General features: G+C 41.5%; 1 protein-coding gene across 1 annotated transcript in view; it reads left to right on the forward strand.

The window, feature by feature from the left end:
- Positions 1-456: 456 nt before the first annotated feature.
- The window catches only part of MTNR1A (melatonin receptor 1A), a 31,140-nt gene continuing 10,434 nt past the window's right edge, over positions 457-21,162 (forward strand). The window contains exon 1 of the mRNA XM_055416453.2: positions 457-784. Within this exon, the coding sequence (XP_055272428.1) occupies positions 553-784 (232 nt within the window). The 5' untranslated portion in view covers positions 457-552. The remainder of the gene's footprint in view (positions 785-21,162) is intronic.

Below are 21,162 nucleotides of genomic sequence, written 5' to 3' on the forward strand. Positions count from 1 at the left end.
CCAAAGAGCAACGTTCCTTAAGAAGGCACAGGGACCCTGTGGGAGAAGGCAAGGGTGGGATGATTTGAGAGAATAGCATTGAAACATGTATATTACCATATGTGAAATAGATCACCAGTCCAGGTTTGATGCATGAGACAGGGAGCTCAGCTCCAGGGCACTGGGATGACCCTGAGGGGTGGGATGGGGAGGGAGGTGGGAGGGGGGTTCAGGATGGGGGACACATGTGCACCCATGGCTGATTCATGTCAATGTAGGGCAAAAACCAATACAATATTGTAAAGTAATTAGCCTCCAATTAAAATTAATATTAATTTTTTTTTTTTTTTTTACAGAAGGCGCAGGGTCCCCTTGGGTGCAGGCGGCGGCCCGGGCTGCCCGCACGGGGGCGCTGTCCGCACAGTCCGCGGCGCCCGGGCGGCGCCAGGTGCCCCGGGCAGGGCGGCAGGTGCGGAGTCCCGCCGCGGGCCGGGCTGGGAGCCGGCTCATAAAAGGCGGCGGGGCGGGATCTCGCCGCTCCGGGGATCCACGGGCGCTGGCCGTGCCCGCGCGATGGCGGGGCGGCTGTGGGGCTCGCCGGGCGGGACCCCCAGGGGCAACAGCAGCAGCGCGCTGTTCAATGTCTCGCAGGCGGCGCCGGGCGCCGGGGACGGCGCGCGGCCGCGGCCCTCGTGGCTGGCCGCCACCCTCGCCTCCATCCTCATCTTCACCATCGTGGTGGACATCGTGGGCAACCTCCTGGTGGTCCTGTCTGTGTATCGGAACAAGAAGTTGAGGAACGCAGGTAGGGGCTCCCAGGACCCGGCAGGCTGGACAGGCAAGCCCGCAGCTTTCCCCGACGGCAGCCTCTCCCCTATTCGGCCACCTTTGCAAGCACGCAGCTGCCTCGAGCTGTCAGCTGGCTCTTTCCTAGAAAAGTTAAACTTTTTTCTTAAAACCTGGGGCCTTGGGTCATGTTTAAAAATAGAGACCGAAGTACTTTTTCTTGAACCTGCCCATCTTAGATGTGTTTCCATAAAACAACTAAGAAGCCTTCAATTTCTAAGTCAGAGTCAGATTTTCTTTTTTTTGGGGGGGGGGACCCACTGTACAATTTTCAATTTCTCAGCTTTATTAGATTGAGAGAGACCACATACAGGTTGCAGAAAGTTCCTTTCAAATCAGATCAATGAGTAAATCAACTGCTTGGTTTGACATGTAACCGATTTTTCCCAGCATTGTTCAAATATGAGAAAATATGTAAGCTGGCAAGATGATAGGCAAAGTATTTTTAGTTTTGTTGTCAGGAAGAGTTTTCAGTTTTTAGCATACAAAGAAGAACCACAGACACCTATACCTGCTTGGGAAAGTGACTGTTATTCTCCCCTTGTTAAACAAATTTACATTTTAAACATAGATATTGATGTAATAGTGTGTTTTCATATACTGTACTACTAGAGCTAACTTTGTGCTTGAGTTAAACTTCATTTTTTTTTTTTTCTCCAAGCAACGAATTGAAATTAGTTTTTCCTTGGTGGGAGCCCCAGAATGATTTGTCCATAGGACACTGGATATTCATACCTCTAAATGATGACTAGATGGCTACTTCTGTGTTTGGAGGCAAACTTTTAGGAGGTTGGGGTGGGGATGGGAAGGAACCATGTGCTTACAAATTTGTTAAAAGCAGTATTTTTGTTCTAACTGGTAGTCAGTCAACAATTTGATTTTGTTGAGTTCCTTTCCAAGAGGGCTCCCTTTTTTCTGTAATGCTTGGCACGGTCCGTAGTTTAAGAATTAATCAGCACCTGGTAATATGAATTGAATTGGAATTAGTCCATTGACTAGCCTCACTTCGTTGATTGGCTGAAACAAGGTTGCCAAAAGGAATTCTGCCTTTAGGAAGAGGCTCCTAGAAGAAAATGTAGACTGTAGCTCCTTAACCAGAGAGGGCAGTGGAGCCCCACTCCAGTACTCTTGCTTGGAAAATCCCATGGACGGAGGAGCCTGGTGGGCTGAGTCCATGGAGTCGTTAAGGGACGACTAAGATACTTCACTTTCACTTTTCACTTGCATGCATTGGAGAAGGAAATGGCAGCCCACTCCAGTGTTCTTGCCTGGAGAATCCCAGGGACAGGGGAGCCTGGTGGGCTGCTGTCTATGGAGTCGCACAGAGTCGTACACAACTGAAGCGACTTAGCAGCAGCAGCAGCAACAGCTCCTTGACACTGGTCTTGGCGTTTAATTTTTGAATCTGACATCAAAAGCAAAAGTAAACAAGTGGGACTATATCAAACTAAATGTCTTCTGTACAGCAAGGGAAGTCATGCAAAATGAAAAGGCATCCTATGGAATGGGAGAAAATATTTTCAAATTATATATCTGATAAGGGGCTAATATTCAAAGTCTATAAAGAACTCATACAACTCAATAGCAAAAACCCAAACATCTGATTAAAAAATGAGCAGAAGATCTGAATAGACATGTTTCTGAAGACATACTGGTGGTCAACAGGTATAAAAGAAGATGCTCGCTATAGTTAATCACCAGGGAAATGCAAATCAAAATCACAATGAGATAGAACCTCACATCTGTCAGAATGGCATTCATCAAAAAGATGAGAGAGAGCAAGTGATGGTAAGAATGTGGCGGGAAGGAACCTTTCTATACTGTTGGTGGGAATGTAGACAGTGCAGCCACTGGGGAAAACAGTATGAAGGTTCCTCAAAAAATTTAAAAGAGAGCTACCACATGATTAAGCAATTCCAGTTCTAGGTATTTACCCAAAGAAAGCAAAACAGTAACTTGAAAAGATATATGCACCTCTATGTTCATTGCAGCGTTGGTTACAGTAGCCAAGATATGGAAGCAATATAAGTGTCCATTGACAGCTTAAAGGATAAACAAAATGTTGTATAACTGCACAATGGAATATCAGCCATTCAGTAGAATCCTGGCGTGCTGCAGTCCATGGGATCACAAAGAGTTGGACACGACTGAGTAACTGAACTGAATGAATACAGTAGAATGAAATCTTGCCATTTGTGACAACACGGATAGACCTTCAGGACATTATGCTAAGGGAAATAAGTCAGACAGAGAAAGACAAATAGCATATTATCTCTCATACATGTAAATCCACCCACCCACCCCCCAAAAAAACCAAGCTCATGATACAGAAAACAGATTGGTGGTTGTGGGTAGATTGCCAGAAATGGATAGAGAGATTGAGACAAATGGGTGAAATGTTTTTGTTTTCTTTTAAGTTAAATGGAATTTTCTTTAAAAAAAAAAATAAAAAGAGGATATGAGGAGACCAGCTTCGTGAGCCTGGTATGAGAATTCTCTGTCATATTCCAGGAGCAGAGTTGAGAAGCCTACTTTCTCACCAGGACTGATTTCCTACCAGTCCCCACAGCACCCTGGATCTCGAGGTTCTGGGCATGCTGACTTTGATTATGATGAGTTAATCTGCAGTGCAATAGTCTCATTGCGTTAGTGATTGTTTTGATTCCTTGGGTTAGGGTTTAATAACAGGACTTTGTTTTCAACCCTAAATTGTCAATTCAGTTCAGTTCAGTTGCTCAGTCGTGTCTGACTCTCCGCAACCCCATGAATCACAGCACACCAGGCCTCCCCGTCCATCACCAACTCCCGGAGTTCACTCAAACTCATGTCCACAGAGTCGGTGATGCCATCCAGCCATCTCATTCTCTGTCGTCCCCTTCTCCCGCCCCCAACCTTTCCCAGCATCAGAGTCTTTTCCAGTGAGTCAACTCGTCTCATGAGGTGGCCAAAGTATTGCAGTTTCAGCTTTAGCATCAGTCCTTCCAATGAACACCCAGGATTGATCTCCTTTAGAATAGACTGGTTGGATCTCCTTGCAGCACAAGGGACTCTCAAGAGTCTTCTCCAACACCACAGTTCAAAAGCATCAATTCTTCGGCGCTCAGCTTTCTTCACAGTCCAACTCTCACATCCATACATGACCACAGGAAAAACCATAGCCTTGACTAGACGGATCTTGGTTGGCAAAGTAATGTCTCTGCTTTTTAATATGCTATCTAGGTTGGTCATAACTTTCCTTCCAAGGAGTAAGCGTCTTTTAATTTCATGGCTGCAGTCAGTGATTTTGGAGCCCAAAAAAAATAAAATCTGGAACTGTTTCCACTGTTTCCCCATCTATTTCCCATGAAGTGATGGGACCAGATGCCATGATCTTTGTTTTCTGAATGTTGAGCTTCAAGCCAACCTTTTCACTCTCCTCTTTCACTTTCATCAAGAGGCTTTTTAGTTCCTCTTCTCTTTCTGCCATAAGGGTAGTGTCATCTGCATATCTGAGGTTATTGATATTTCTCCCGGCAATCTTGATTCCAGCTTGTGCTTCTTCCAGCCCAGCGTTCCTCATGATGTACTCTGCATATAAGTTAAATAAGCAAGGTGACAATATATAGCCTTGACATACTCCTTTTCCTATTTGGAACCAGTCTGTTGTTCCATGTACAGTTCTGACTGTTGCTTCCTGACCTGCATACAGGTTTCTCAAGAGGCAGGTCAGGTGGTCTGGTATTCCCATCTCTTTCAGAATGTTCCACAGTTTATTGTGATCCACACAGTCAAAGGCTTTGGCATAGTCAATGAAGCAGAAATAGATGTTTTTCTGGAACTCTCTTGCTTTCTCCATGATCCAGTGGATGTTGGCAATGTGATCTCTGGTGCCTCTGCCTTTTCTAAAAGCTGCTTGAGCATCTGGAGATTCACGGTTCACATATTGCTGAAGCCTGGTTTGGAGAATTTTGAGCATGACTTTACTAGCGTGTGAGATGAGTGCAATTGTGCAGTAGTTTGAACATTCTTTGGCATTGCCTTTCTTTGGGATTGGAATGAAGACTGACCTTTTCCAGTCCTGTGGCCACTGCTGAGTTTTCCAAATTTGCTGGCATATTGAGTGCAGCACTTTCACAGCATCGTCTTTCAAGATTTGAAATAGCTCAACTGGAATTCCATCACCTCCACTAGCTTTGTTCGTAGTGATGCTTTCTAAGGCCCACTTGACTTCACATTCCAAGATGTCAAGTAGGGTGTAATTCTCAGATCTTTCTCCAAGAGCTCACCTCACTTCATTGATATCAACAGTTGCAGCACTTGGAAAGTTTGAATCCTACAGAACCTTTCATTAAAAAAAAAAATATCCACATGCCTGGAACAAGTCTACTTCTTATGCTTTACGAGAAAGACCTTAGGCAAAGTGCTGTCCCATCACACTGCTTTGTATTTTGATTGTTTGCTGAGCAATTTTTTGATAGAGTTTATAAAACATTGTATTCCTGTAGCTAACTGGGAGACAGACCTGTGGTGAGCTTAAATATTTGAAACTTCTATACATTTGTAATTGGGGATTTTTATTCAAAAGAACCACTATTACAATTCAAACTCTTTGAGGTTTTCTAGAATGAATGGTGGGCTTCCCAGGTGGCTCAGTGCTAAAGAATCTGCCTGCCAATGCAGGATACACAGGAGATGTGGGTTTGATCCCTGGGTCAGGAAGGTCCCCTGGAGAAGGAAGTGGCAGCCACTTCAGTATTCTTGCCTGGGAAATCCCATGGACAGAGAAGGGTGGTGGGGTCCATGGAGTCACAAAAGAGTTGGACACGATTTAGTGACTAAACAACAACAGCATGAATGGTACTCTGAAAGAGTGAAAGAGATCACTGATGCAAATATGAGTTTAGGGATCCTTATGAAAAATTGTGATTGTAGAGTCCTTCAATTTCAGTTAAATTTATTTTATTGGTATTAAGGATGAAAAGATGGACAGGAGAGAATGGAAGAGCTGTGATAAGAAAATAGGAATGCCAAGGCATCTTAAACTTTGAGCTAGAACTTTTCTTTCGGGAAAGTGGTATAATGGCATGATTGTCTAAGCCCCGCTCCTCCTGTTCATCAGAACCATAACAGACGCAGACACCAACCCCAGCCAGCCACCAGGGTCTTAGGTGCTGACAGGCTGTCTGCTGGGCTCCTGTCCAAAATTTGATGTTAAGAACCAACAGTATCGTATTTGCATCTTCTGAGCAAATTTCATAGTGTAATGGAAAGATTTCTGCATGGAAACATTGGCATTCATACTTGCTAACTACCTTGTGATCTAAGAAATCAGTTAAGACATCCAAGCCGCACCTTCCACGTTTGTCAAATACAGAAAATATCTAATCTTCTAGCCTCACAGATTGATGTGGTTACCTAGTGAGATGATGCATTTGGAAAAGGATACTTTGCAAACTTTGCATGTGGAAAATGATGCATACATTGAAAAGGATAAAGCAGGTGTAATTGTGTGTTTTTTTCCCCTAGGTACACCTAACACAGGTGTATTCAGTTTGTTAAAATAAGCTGTAGACATGACTTACGCATTTTTCTACATACATGTTATACTTTAAAACTTTAGCTAAAAAAATAAAGCAAGACTGTTTATTTAAAATTTAATGATTTGGCAGTATAACCTCTATAGAAAATAGGCAATAAATGGAAATAAGCAAAATAATGGGCTCTCACCCACAGCTGATTTGTTCTGCGTTGGAGCACCACAAACCTCTGAGGCTAGTATCTGCACCCTTATAAATTATAAGCAGTGAATTAGAAGGAATATTGGCACATATAAGGGAATGGTACATGTGGCAAACAGCATGGGTAGAAATAGACTCATTAAAAGCAGGTCTGGAAAGCTGAAGAAGCACAGCCTTTTATGGGAACTTTGTACAGAAACAAATAACTGCCCAGTGTTAACCACTCCCAAGAACAGAGCACAGTGATGGATTTGTTACCTATGACCCTGAGCCATCAAAGAAAGGTCCGATCACATTCAGGATGTTCTGCTTAAGAAGACAAGGATGCAATAGCTTAGAAAGATACTTTTCTAAAGAGGTTTATTATCATTTTTCAGTCTGGTGCATCGTGGGGTAAACTTTCAGTAGAGTAAAATAAGGCAAAAATGTTCCCAGAGTGACTCCAAGACTGGGTGATCGACACTGGTATTCCATTCCCACACGTTTTTTTTTTTCAGATCGATATTGAACATTATTCCTGTCTATCCTGTGTCAGCATGTGGAAGGGCTGTACAAACTGTGGAGAAAACATGTAGCCTCTGCCTTGACTTATGAATTTAACCTTGGATGCTCCAGGGTTGGTCTTAAGATGCTTTGGGGTCTTAGCAATGCCTCAGTTCAGTTCAGTTCAGCCGCTCAGTCATGTCCTACTGTTTGCGACCCCATGAATCACAGCACGCCAGGCCTCCCTGTCCATCACCAACTCCCGGAATTCACTCAAACTCATGTCCATTGAGTCGGTGATGCCATCCAGCCATCACATTCTCTGTCATCCCCGTCTCCTCCCACCCCCAATCCCTCCCAGCATCAGAGTCTTTTCCAGTGAGTCAACTTGTCGCATGAGGTGGCCAAAGTATTGGAGCTTCAGCTATAGCACCAGTCCTTCCAATGAACACCCAGGATTGATCTCCTTTAGAATGGACTGGTTGGATCTCCTTGCAGTCCAAGGGACTCTCAAGAGTCTTCTCCAGCACCACAGTTCAAAAGCATCAATTCTTCGGCAATCAGCTTTCTTCACAGTCCAATTCTCACATCCATACATGACCACGGGAAAAACCATAGCTTTGACTAGACGGACCTTTGTTGACAAAGTAATGTCTCTGCTTTTTAATATGCTATCTAGGTTGGTCATAACTTTCCTTCCAAGGAGTAAGTGTCTTTTAATTTCCTGGCTGCAATCAGCATCTGCAGTGATTTTGGAGCCCAAAAAAATAAAGTCTGACACTGTTTCCACTGTTTTTCCATCTATTTCCCATGAAGTGATGGGACCAGATGCCATGATCTTTGTTTTCTGAATGTTGAGCGTCAAGCCAACCTTTTCACTCTCCTCTTTCACTTTCATCAAGAGGCTTTTTAGTTCCTCTTCACTTTCTGCCATAAGGGTGGTGTGATCGTCATCTGCATATCTGAGGTTATATTTTCAAATTCAGGTATAACTTAGTAAAAATGCATGAAATTTAAGTGTACAGCTTGGTGTATTTTGACATATTTATTTACATGAGTGACCATCACTTTTGGAAAATTATTTGAAATAAGGGTGTTGATCAGTTCAGTTCAGTCCTCAGTCGTGTCCGACTCTCTGCGACCCCATGAATCACAGCATGCCAGGCCTCCCTGTTCATCACCAACTCCTGGAGTTCACTCAAACTCATGTCCATCAAGTCTGTGATGCCATCCAGCCGTCGCATTCCCTGTCGTCCCCGTCTCCTCCCACCCCCAATCCCTCCTAGCATCAGACTCTTTTCCAGTGAGTCAACTCGTCGGTGGCAGTATTATTATTATTCACAGCTTGAACTAGAATTTATGCAGAATCCAAGTACTGAAAACCACCAACCTGAAGTTTTTCTATCATCTATGAGCAGATTGTTGCCTGTGTTGAACTTGACTCTTTGCTTGTATCCTTTGCTCAGACAGTGAAGGACGACACACAATGCCATCTCCATTAACCTTGACCACACTTACCACCTGGTCATCAGTTCTCCAGCCCAGGTCCCATTGCATGTGTTCATGGCTGTCTTGATTGAGCCCTTGACCATTCTAATCACCTGCGCTAGCTTTTTTGCCCTCCTTCCCTTCCTTTCTCTTTGTTTGCCTTCTCATTTGTTCTTCTCCATTGTCTGTTTTTGCTCTTTGGTCTCTGATTTTCTTCAACCACATAATTAGATTCAGTCACTTAGTAAAGGTCATACCTGAATCTCTTTTTCCTATTTGTGTCTGTTGGGCATCAGCAAAAAATATCCCTGAACTTATAAGTGCATTGTATTGTACAAGTTCACTCCCTGGTGGCTCAGATGGTAAGAAGTCTACCCTCAATGCAGGGTAGACTTCTGGAGAAGGGCATGGCAACCCACTTCAATATTCTTGCCTGGAGAATTCAATGGACTGAGGAACCTGGTAGGCTATGGTCCATGGGGTCACAAAGAGTCAGACATGACTGAGCAATTAACACACTATGGATTTCTTAGAAGAATATTGTATATGATATTGTGGTTCTTATACTAGCTAGTCCACAAGAGCATTCAGACCAACAATATGGCTGAAATAATCTTCAGAATTGCTAGGTCACCTGAAACTCATGAGCTTCTGAAAAACAACCTGCCTTGTCTGAATTCTGAGCCTCTTGGGATCCTGTGAGGATGGGAAAGAGTGGTATGGATGGAAGTGGGTGGGAGCTTCCCTTATTAATTCAGAAATGTCAGGAGAGTGTTCGGGTTCATGACATGATAATAGAGAGTGGATTTAGAGTCAGGGATAGGGTGGAAATAAGTATAAGTATGTGCAGCTGCCCGTAAGTTGAGTGCTCCTGTGTTGCTGCTGCTGCTGCTGCTGCTAAGTCACTTCAGTCGTGTCCGACTCTGTGTGACCCCACAGACGGAAGCCCACCAGGCTCCCCTGTCCCTGGGATTCTCCAGGCAAGAACACTGGAGTGGATTGCCATTTCCTTCTCTGCTCCTGTGTTGGAGACCAGTAAATCAGATCCTATAGGGAGATGTGAAAGGAGCTTGGAAAGAGACCTGATCCAGAACCAAGGCTCTGGGCCTTCTTTCCTGAATGGATCTGTGTTTATCCATCATCTCTTTGGACTGTTTGCACTTTAGTAAATTGATGGACAAGATCTCTGAGTCCTTTCTGATTCTGAGTCCTTTGATTTACATGATTGTGAAACTGACTACAAAGTTGGGAATCAGTGCTATGAAATTGACTAGCAATGGAGATTTGTGGGTGCGGTGCTGTGTGTGTGGATGGTGATAACTGGCATTGTATTTGTACCAAAGTGTGCCTCACTTGTCCTAAACTATCTGGTTCACTTGTCATATATTGGCTGGAGGAAAATATCTTAATGACATCTTGTTTCCCCACTTTATTTCCCAAGAAATGTTTACAAATTTTAGAAATTTTCCATATGGTTTTCCCTCCTTGGAAAAGCATGAAGTGACCGACTACCCAGAATAATTCAAGCCTGTTCTGATGGGCCTTTTTCTGGTTGCAGAGCAATGGATTACTTCTCTGGGACATGATGAGGTTCTCATGAGTTTGGGCAGGATGAGCCAGGGATACATATGATGAGCTGACCAGCAGAGTATGTGAGCAAGCAATCCTGAATGCCTCTGGGTGGGCCATCGGGGAGACATGGGCTCCTCCAGGCCTGTCGTGACCCTTTCAAACTGTAACCACTCAGGAGGAACGGCTTCAATAGACCGCCAGCCTGGCAATTCAGTTTGCAACAATGTACACCTGAAGAACAGCAGGTTCACATAAGCAAACGCTTCCCTCTCATGGAGGTGTTCAAAGGCAGATGTTAGAAGTGGTTCTAAAAGAAAGAATCAGACAGTCTCTCCTGCAGTATCAATTTGGAATGTCTGTATGGAGGTCATGAAAGTGGCTTAGTCACATGGTTTCCTGGTGATTTAAAAACCAGAGTCCTGTGGATTCTTTAAAGCCAAAGAAAACTACAGCAGAATCTAAAGTATTTATATATGAACCAAGTTCCCAAATCCAAAAAGAAAAATAAAAACAACTCATTTTCAACACTTCTGAGTCATTTTATCCTTTCAGGAACTTTCTTTAAAAAAATTTTTTTTTCTTTATTTAGGTGTGCGAGGTCTTTGTTGGGGCATGCAGGATCTAGTTTTCCTAACCAGGGGTGGAGCCCAGGCCCCCTGCATTGGGAGCATGGAGTCTTAGTAACTGGACCACCAAAGAAGTCCCCAGGAACTTTCTTTTTCAATACGCCTTCATTTTGCACCTTACATTCTCTTTCCAGTGTCAATGATGCTTTCCTGTGATATGCTGAATATCCATGACATCAGGTATAAGGTAACTAAAATAGTAACAAAGGCCTAGATTCAAGGATATACGGTATTCCTCATTTTAATGGTAAATCTAAACCTTTTGTAATAAAACCAAAGCCTCCTTTTTATTGCTCTGGTTCATACACAATTTTGCAAAAACCGCTGGCCATCTTTGGTCAACATTTCCATTTAACACATAAATATTTTATAGCATCCATATCAAATTACTAACCCCGATTATTAAAGGAATTCAGCTTTTCAACCCTACAGTTATATTTTTAAGTTATTTATTAATTTGTGTTTGAAGCGTTTTTCAAGCTTGAGAAAAATTAAAGCAGGAAGCTGCTGGAATTGTACTTTGTGTCACACTTTCACAGAGAGCAAATTTGGTCCAATTTCTGTGGATAAAGTAGAAAAATAACTTATTTGGAATGTCTACTGCTTTGTATTTACAATTTACTTTGTACAGCAATTTACAGTTTTCAAAGTACTTTCCCACATTTTGTTTTATTTGTCCTTATAACATCCTCCTCATGTAGATAAAGGAAACTAAACCCCGAAATTCATAGATTAATGATCAGTATTTCTTACCTCAGCACACAGCCCAGTGTAGTACAGTGGAAGGCTCACAGCAATTAATGTCAGAAGACCCAGGCTGAGACTTGTATTTGCAATACTTTTATTTGCAGTATGTTTAGAACCCAGTTTCTCAATGTCTCTCAACCTCAGCTTCTCCATCTTTCCGGGGGGGTACTTATCTCACAGGGATGCTAGGAGGATAAACTTAGATTCTGCCCACCCATCCACCTATCTACCTACCACTTGGAAGTCATAAAATAATTTACAAGTAAAAGTATTATTAGGTTATCCCTGGTGGCTCAGATGGTAAAGAATCTGCCTGCAATGCGGGAGACCTGCGTTCGATCCCTGGGTCGGGAAGATCCCCTGGAGAAGGACCTGGCAACCTACTGCAGTAGTCTTGCCTGGAAAATCACCTGGACAGAGGAGCTGGTGGGCTACAGTCCATGGGATCTCAAAGAGTGGGACACGACTGAGCAAATGACACTTTCTTTCCATGTTAGAAGTAGTGTGTATTCTGTGAGTAGTTCTTGCTGCTGCTGCTGCTAAGTCACTTCAGTCGTGTCCGACTCTGTGTGACCCCATAGACAGAAGCCCACCAGGCTCCCCCGTCCCTGGGATTCTCCAGGCAAGAACACTGGAGTGGGTTGCCATTCTTAGGTGGTTTTTATTTATTATTACTCGGGTTTTTTTTTAACCTATATTTTAAAAGAAATTGGAGGCTATGCATGACAAGAGATGTAATGTTAGAAATTGAAGATTTAGGATCTAATTCTCCTGCAGCAATATGTAAATTTATGGAAATTCTCTGATGCCTCAGTTTTTCCATTTGTAATGAACATGACCTTTCACGGCAAAGTAGGACTGAGATTCTGATTATTTCAATATCCACCCTCTGAGAGACTGATTATCTCAATAGCCAAACTGTTTTTTAAGTTAAAATGTTTTAGTCCTGGAAGCTGCAAAAACTTTCTCAGACAAGTATGTTATTATTGAGAAAGTTATGATCTAACTTTTATGTACAAACTTGGAGAATGGAGAATGATTTCAGGCTGACGAAGTCAATGTTTAATAAAATCCCTAATCTGATGTTTTTCTTCTCAGACTGTTGTCTTCTTCCTGTTATTCTCCACGATGTTTGAAATTATTGACTCAAGGCAATATGTTACCTTTAAAGACATTTTATTGATGTTTACTTTTGCATGCTTAGGCATTGTTTTTTTAAAGTATTTTAATATGGAACTCTAAATTTTTCCAGATTTGTCAAATTCCCTGGAAACATTAGGGCAGTGGTTTTCATGATTGAATTTAGGTCCACATGGCTAAATTTGGATCTTGCATTCTTCCCGTTATTCAGTCTCATAAGAAAGTAGTAATTCTCAGCATTAAATTAATTATGGATGAGATAGAACTTACTTTTGCCATCTTTCAGAATCATTTTTCTCTTGGCAATTTAGAAAGTCAACCAAGGATAAAATATGAACCTTCTGCTTTTATTTCTTACTAACATTTGAGGGTTCTGCTTTTTTTTTAAAAAAAAAATACCTGCTTTGAAAAATGTCTGCCTTGGAAGTCATTTTAAATCTCCATTGAGTCTCCAAGCTTGTTTTGCTCATTCTTTATTAACACCTTTGAAAAATAAAAACTAGAACATTTGAGGTGAATAGTAAGATCGTTACAAGGTACCTTGAATTTCCCTCTTTTTCCTATAAATTTTTCAGTTGTCTAACAGAAATGCCCTATCTTCTACAAAATAAATACACACACTAAGGATTTTCTAGGCTACCAAAGAGGCAATTAATGGATTGTTTTTAAAGAAGCATTTTTGCGTGTTTAGGACACTGCATGGTGTCATCAATATTATCTGTTCTCATTCACAAAGTTGATTCCTTAATCAGCAACCTAATTTTCTCAACTTTCAAATAGGTTAGCTGACCTGAAACCGGAGGTCTCTGGGTGATAGCTCAAGGAAATTTAGTGAAATTTAATAATGCTGCAAATGAAGGATAAACTTTTGGGTTTTCTGATTGACATTCTCTAAATTTTTTTTCTCCTACAGAGCTGTACATTTTTGGCAACCACACTGAAGAAATTAGTCTTAGAGAAATGGATAAGAAAATTAAAAAAAAAGAATCTACTTGAGTCTGAATACTATTTAGACTATTTTAGGATGAATTTGAGTTGTTGAGCTTATGGCTTAAAAGGATGCTTACTTGCTCTGATGTTGAGCACTTTTGGTGCTGATTGAATTGAATATTTATAAGAATTTATTGAATACCTTCAATATGAGACAGAATACAAATCCTTGTTGGTTGTCAAAATGCAAGCCACAATGCTAAGCATTTGTAAAACATGGCTCCTATTTCAACAGATTAACTTCTGTCAGTTCAGTTCAGTACAGTTGCTCAGTCATGTCCGGCTCTTTGCGACCCCGTGGACTGCAGCACAACCAGGCTTCCCTGTCCATCACCAACTCTAGGAGCTTGCTCAAATTCAGGTCCATCGAGTTGGTGAAGCCATCCAACCATTTCATCCTCTGTCATCCCCTTCTCCTCCCACCTTCAATCTTTCCCAACATCAGGGTCTTTTCCAATGAGTCAGCTCTTCACACAAGGTGGCCAAAGTATTGGAGTTTCAGCTTCAGCATCAGTTCTTCCAATGAATATTCAGGACTGATTTCCTTTAGGGTAGACTGATTGGATCTCCTTGCAGTCCAAGGGACTCTCAAGAGTCTTCTCCAACTCCACAGTTCAAAAGCATCGATTCTTTGATGCTCAGCTTTTTTTATAGTCTAACTCTCACATCCATACATGACTACTGGAAAAACCATAGCTTTGACTAGATGGACCTTGGTTGACAAAGTAATGTCTCTGCTTTTCAATATGCTGACTAGTTGGTCATAGCTTTTCTTCCAAGGAGAAAGCGTCTTTTAATTTCATGACTGCAGTCAAGGTACTTTTAAAATTTTGTTCTTCTATTTTCAAATAAAAATAAAACATGGAGTATAAAGGTGTAAGACTTAGAACATGTTATATAACAGGGAAACTTTTCAAGTTGATTGGTAGGTGATAGCTGGAGCTTAAAGTAGTCATGAGCATTTTTAAAAGTGTTACCTCAGGATGAAAGAATAGAGGGTAATAAACAGGGAAATGTGAACTTTCCTTTAAGGGCAAATCAGTGAAAGAATATCAATAGAGTCAATAGTAAGAGTCAAGAATAGAGACAAAAGCAGAGCTTTGAGGAGAATATATTGGCCCCATGTCTTGTGAAGAAGTTAACCTGAAGAAATTCCTAATGGGAAAGGTTCGAGGACCAACCTGCTAACCTCAATTCATAAAAATTTTCTCATGTATCTATTAAATGGCAGATAATAAATGTTTATAATCAGCGATTTGTATTTTCTCTTATGTAATTTTCTGAAACACTTAGGAATACAAAACTCTCTTGTGATCTAGGAAGGGATAATGTACTTTTATCTTTATACATTCAATTTCCTTTTATTTCTTAAATACTTGTTGGGTGTCTCCTAGGTGCCAAGTCCAGGAGAATATCGGAGCTTGGGACACAGTTCTTTGGCAAAACAAACACTATTCCAGTTAATTAATTTTAGGATTTGGTTTACATTTTAATGTATACTTTTAAGAATTTTATTTGCTAGTTTTTTTTTAAGTTTTAATTTCATTTGTGCCCTTTTTACTTACTTGACTTATTCTACTAGCTTACATTAATTATTTCCTCTATTTAGAGTTTGAAGTACTTTCAGTTATTCTTTTACCAAATAAGCTTTTTAAAAAGGTTGCTACATGTGATATATATATATGTTTTTATATATCATGCATATACTATATAGATGTATGCTTTTTAATATTCTCTAAGTACATCAAAAAAACCAAATTTTGAAGTTTTAAATCTTAGTTTTATGAGAATCTTATAGTTCTGTACTGTTAGCATTTTTTATTTCTTCTCATTTAATTTTAGCATATAAAAAGGGCAATAATATGATTGTACCATTTCTAATATTCATTTATTGGCCACCTTGTGTGGCATATGAAATCTTAGTTCCATGACCAGGGATCAAACCTGTGCCCCTTGTGTTGGAAGCACAGACTCTTAACCACTGGACCACCAGGGAAGTCCCACCAGTTTTAATATTGACAGGAATTTTTTTTTTAATTTAGCAATTTAAAGTTCTTCTCTAATTAAATAGAGATATTATTAAGTGGCATTAATTTGTCTGTTAAAGCTGGCATTTCCCTGAGTCCTTCAAAACCGGGAAAGGTGTCTAAGGAAATAAAGACTACCCCCAATGGCTCAGTGGGGAAAGAATCTTCCTGCTATGCAGAAGACACAGGAGACATGGGCTTGATCCCTGGGTCAGGAAGATCCCCTGGAGAAGGAAATGCAACCCCCTCCAGTATTCTGGCCTGGAAAATCCCATGGACAGAGGAGCCTGATGGGCTATAGTCCATGGGGTTGCGAAGAGTCAGACACAACTGAACTAACACACACACATCTCAAGTAGAGTTAATAGAGTTTTTTGGTTGCCTTTTTAAAAATGTGGTTCAAGTATTCCATTTCTGTCTTTAAAGTTTCATCCTTCATTCTGTGATATAAAAAATAGTGCAGACGTGAATAATTTGTAGTCAGTGTAAAGATGAAAGACTGGATCAATATGGCTATAATATGGGTATTTACATATTACAGGTGTCTCCCTGAACCATCCTTCTAAGAACGGAATGACCAGATCTAGAAAATGAGCAGAATCCTTAAGCAAGATTTCACACCTTTAAAAACTCAAAATTGAGCTAGGGCAAGAGGGTCAGGTGTATTACCCTTTTTTCCTCAAGTTCTTTTATTTTTTAATTGAAACATAGGTGATGTGCAGTGATACGTTTCTGTACTATATTACTTTATGTTGAGCTCCTTGTGGTGTTCTTAGGCTCTTTTATTGTAGAGAGGCTGTATTTGCCTAACAGTTAAGACCAGCTAGTCATCATCTGTGTTCACAGTGTTAGGGAGTCATGGCCAAATTAAGGAGCAGAATGGGGAGGTGCAGTGTGACAGAGAAAGAGACCCTCTGATAATCTAAAAAGACACATTTCTTCTTCCTGAAGACCCAGGAAGGAAGTACGTTGGAGGTGGCCAGAGAGCCAAGCTGTCCTCACACGCAGTCGTGTGTTGTGGGAACAGCGTCTTCTAGACAGGAGGGTAAGAGCAGGTTTGTTTGGGGACTTCCGTGGTGGTCCAGTGGTTAAGAATCCACCTCCCAATGCAGGAGAGAGACACGGGTTCTGTCCCTGATTCGGGAAGATTCCACATGCTGCAGAACAACTAAGCCCGTGCTCCAGCACACCACAGCAAAGACCCAGCTCAGCTGAATAGAAAGTTTCAAAAAAGAAAAGCAGGCTTATTTGCCTGGAGTAGACCCCTGCAAGGTAACAGGGATCCAGGCAAGAGCCAGGGCAGACGAGACGCTCCCTCCAGCCCTGGTGTGCGTCTGCTCTGGGGAGCCACCTTTTATGAAGCTGAATGCTGTTTCCACCACAGCCAAGGAGAAGTAAGGAATACGTGTTTATCCAAAGCCAAGCACGTTCCGTGCGTCCTCTTGCGTCTTCACCACGGCCATTAGTATCGTGACCTATTACATATGAAGAGACTGAGGCGCCGATTTACCTGAGGTCATCTAGCAAGCGACATAGTCAGGATTCGAACTCAGATGTGGCTTGTTTCTGAGCATCTGGTCCACACTCCCTCTGATAATCTAAAAAGACACATTTCTGAGATATAGTCCTTTGAAGTTCAAGAACGTAAGACAGGGCCAGTGCACTTTGATGTGCAAAATAAGCCCTTCTGCATTCCCTGTACTGCACCCTAACACCTTCAACATCTCAACTTTCTCCTGTCCTACCTTTAATGTTTAATATGCACATGGAATTTTTTATATCATCCAGGTTTATAAACCAGATTTCTCAGAGCTGAGTCTATGGATTTGCTGCGTAAAACAAATGAAAAATGTTTCCAAGAGTAACTGAAACTCATTCCTACCCCCATCCCCAATTTTAATTGATCTTTACCAGTTTGATGTTAAAGTCCAGGCACAGCAGGTTTTTTTGTGGGGGTGGCTGAAAAAAACCCTCATGAGCAATGAATTCAGTGAGTCTCTAATCGTGCTCTGCACATGGGTAAAGTCCTGGCTGACAATGAAAGAAGGAATGAATATTGGTCTGTTGAGAAACCGAAATTGGGGCAGATAAGAGCACGCAATTTCTGCTCTGGACAGGTGTTGTGTAGAGACTAGGGATGTATTAGTTCATCCAGGAAACTGTTCTTGGTACCTGTTATGTGCGAGCCACCGTGCTGTCAGGGAGGGTTGAAAGATTCTTTCTCACGGTCCTGAATCTCAAATACAGTCTTAGAGGAAGACAGACCTCCACGCACAGGTGGAAGTGAGATACAGGAAGCATGTCCACCCCTAGCCGAGGATGAAAGAATTGAAGAGTGATGCCGAGAAGCATTCAGAGTCTATAACTTGTACCCAAAGAGGTTGGCTGCTTGGTTTGTAAGATGGCATAGAACTAGCTCCTCTTTTTCCACCGAGAAGCTGAAGACTTCTTTCGAAAACCACCCAGACACATCACAGAGCTGAAGGTCTGTCTGATTTTGCCTAAATGCCGAAGTTGAGAACAAGATCAGAGGTTCGGTGCTCATGCTTTGTAGAAAGTGCATGCTCAGGAGGGAGCAGAAGTAAGTGAGGGGGAGACCAGGCAGGGAACAAGGCAAGCAAGGGTGGGATCGCTGGTGAAGCCTGGACTTGGCCTGACCATGAGGCGAGGGCCTCTAGGAGTAAATCCAACCATGCGGTTGTCACCTCTCGAGGCAGGAGGGCTGGCCTTTGTGCTTCAGGGTCAGCTGGTCATTCATTGTTCCATTAAGGGCATTTCTCTGGAGAAGGGTGCAGCTGCAGTAAATGGAAGCACCCAGCACTCATCAGAGTTTCAGGGATAAATGCATTTCATTTATATACATTAAAGATGCTATATTTATCGTGAAGGGTTGGCTCACATGACTGTGGAGGCTGAGGCATCCCACAGTCTACCATCTGAAGCTGGAGGCTCAGAAGAGCCAGGGCAGAGTTCTAGTCTGAGCCTGAAGACCTTAGAGTCAGGAGTGTCTAAGGCAGAAGTCCCAGTCCAAGGGCAGGGGAAGACCGAGGTTCCCGCTCAGTAGGCAGCCAACAAGGCTGAGTTCTCCTTTCCTCCAAATTTTTGTTTTCTTTAGGCTCTCAATGAATTGGATGATGCCCATCCACACTAGGGAGGGCCTCTGCATTACTCAGTCTACTGATTCCAATGTACTTTTTTTGAAACACCCTTAGAGACACACCCAGAAATGTTTAACCACAGATACCAAGATAGTGTCAAGTTGACACATAAAATTAACCATCACAAGTCTGAAGTTCACAGACAAGGAGGTTGAGAAGAAACGATGGATGTCAAGAGGGAGAATGACAACAAACTTGTACCTTGGAGGAAAGACTGGAACCCAATAGGACATTAAGAGAGATTATTTTAAATTTCAGAGTGCATTGTTACACTGGTTGCATAGACTCCTAGATGTCTGTAAAAGCAGATAGGTGATATCTATCTGGAGTCACCCAGAGTTTAGATGGACGAGATGAAGTTCAGTTCGGTTCAGTTGTGTCCAACTCTTTGCAACCCCATGAATCACAGCACGCCAGGCCTCCCTGTCCATCACCAGCTCCCGGAGTTCATTCAAACTCATGTCCATCGAGTCGGTGATGCCATCCAGCCATCTCATTCTCTGTTGTCCCCTTCTCCTCCCGCCCCCAATCCCTCCCAGCATCAGAGTCTTTTCCAGTGAGTCAACTCTTTGCATGAGGTGGCCAAAGTATTGGAGTTTCAGCTTTAGCATCAGTCTTTTCAATGAACACCCAGGACTGATCTCCTTTAAAATGGACTGGTTGTATCTCCTTGCAGTCCAATTGTGATTACTCTTGTCTGGTAGAATTCTTAAATGAAAAATAGGAACTATCTTTCCTCTCCTCCTCCCTGTCACACCACACAACACACAGACACACACACACACACGGCAGCTATGACAAAGCCTCTAGCTGAGCTCCCCAACAACATCTGCATAGAATCTATAGCTTCATTTTTTTCTTCTCCTCTTGTAAACTAGGATCATTTCAAAGAAAAGTAAATGAATCATTTGATTATGGTAATTATTTGAACAGAAAAGAAGAATAATCACTATAAAATAAATGGAGCAGAGGATTAAAGCCATGAAAGAAATTTGTGACATCACTTATTATTTTAAAACTTAAAAAGAAAAATTATATCAAGCCCATTTGTCATCATAATGTTCTGGGTAAAAATGTACTATTTTGATGACAGTTTAATTTGTAGCTGAGTTTCAGATATTCCACTCATTTTTAAGGTATTAAATATGCTGAGTCAAAAAATTTATTGAAATATGCCCACGTTAGAATTTAAACATTTCATTGGTAATTGAAATTGAACTGTAGGAAAAATAAATTTGCTTTTATTGCTTCAATTTGGCTTAGTATAACCAATTTTCAAAGAAAATTGTTTTCATGACAGTCTATCTGAAATTCCTACTTACATGCAAAACCTTGCCTTTTTTAGTCACTGCAGCTTTTTTACTTCACTTCTTTGCAGGATTTTTCAGGATGGAATAAAATTTTTCAGACAGAAAACTCACAAAGGTTATTTTATTTCAGATGTTGGGAGAAGACAATTGAATTTATTTCCTCAAACTTTAGAGCAAAAGTCTCAGCTGGGTACTATTCAGGATACAGATATCAGGCAGACAATCTCAGGCGACTGCGGTGTTGAAACAGAAGAACAGCAAGTTTACAAGTAAATGTAATCGAAGCAGAACACACACCAGTCTGCCTGAAAGGTTCTTCCCACTTGTCCAGCCCCCTCCCTTCCTCTCTGTCTTGTCTTCTGTACATACTCATGATGTACTTCTTCCTTCTCTTTTATTTTTTATTTATTTATTTTTTAAATCCATATTTGGGTTTTTTATTATGATGATCACGTAAATATTGTTCACTGCTGAGTTAATAACAATTGTTTCATTTCTTATTTGAACTTATAGCTAAATCTTCCCTCCCCCACAAACCGCTATAAAACAATTCTCAATACAATTTTCCACACAGTCAACTCTGTCAGAATGATCAGTCATCTTCTTTTTCTCTAGCCCCTCGCAGCCACCCACTCCTACCACCACCTCCAGCACACCTCTTATCTGAGGCCTCCAATTTCCTGCTCTAATCTGGGCTTTCCAGGTTTTGCTTCATGGTTCTTGAGCTAAGATCTTCTTTTTTTCTTTTTAATTTATTTATTTTAATTGGAGGCTAGTTACTTTACATTATTGTGTTGGTTTTGCCGTACATTGACATGAATCTGCCCCGGGTGTACATGTGTTCCCCATCTTGAACCTCCCCCGCCACTTCCCTCCCCATTCCATCCCTCAGGTTCCTTCTCTTTTAAATTGTGTTTGATTTTCTAAGATTGAGGGTCGGAGGAGTTCTGCCCGTTTATTCCCATTTCCCCAGAACCTATGCACTTAATACATTTTTACTGAATGGAATTTATTACGACGTTTCCTAAATTGAAAGTTGTAAAAATAAAGTGATTCAGGAACCTTCAAAAGAGAAAGCT

This window comes from Moschus berezovskii, chromosome 26 (assembly GCF_049115385.1).
Source record: "Moschus berezovskii isolate FMDL1 chromosome 26, NW_MosBer_1.0, whole genome shotgun sequence".
NCBI classification, from domain to species: Eukaryota; Metazoa; Chordata; class Mammalia; order Artiodactyla; family Moschidae; genus Moschus; species Moschus berezovskii.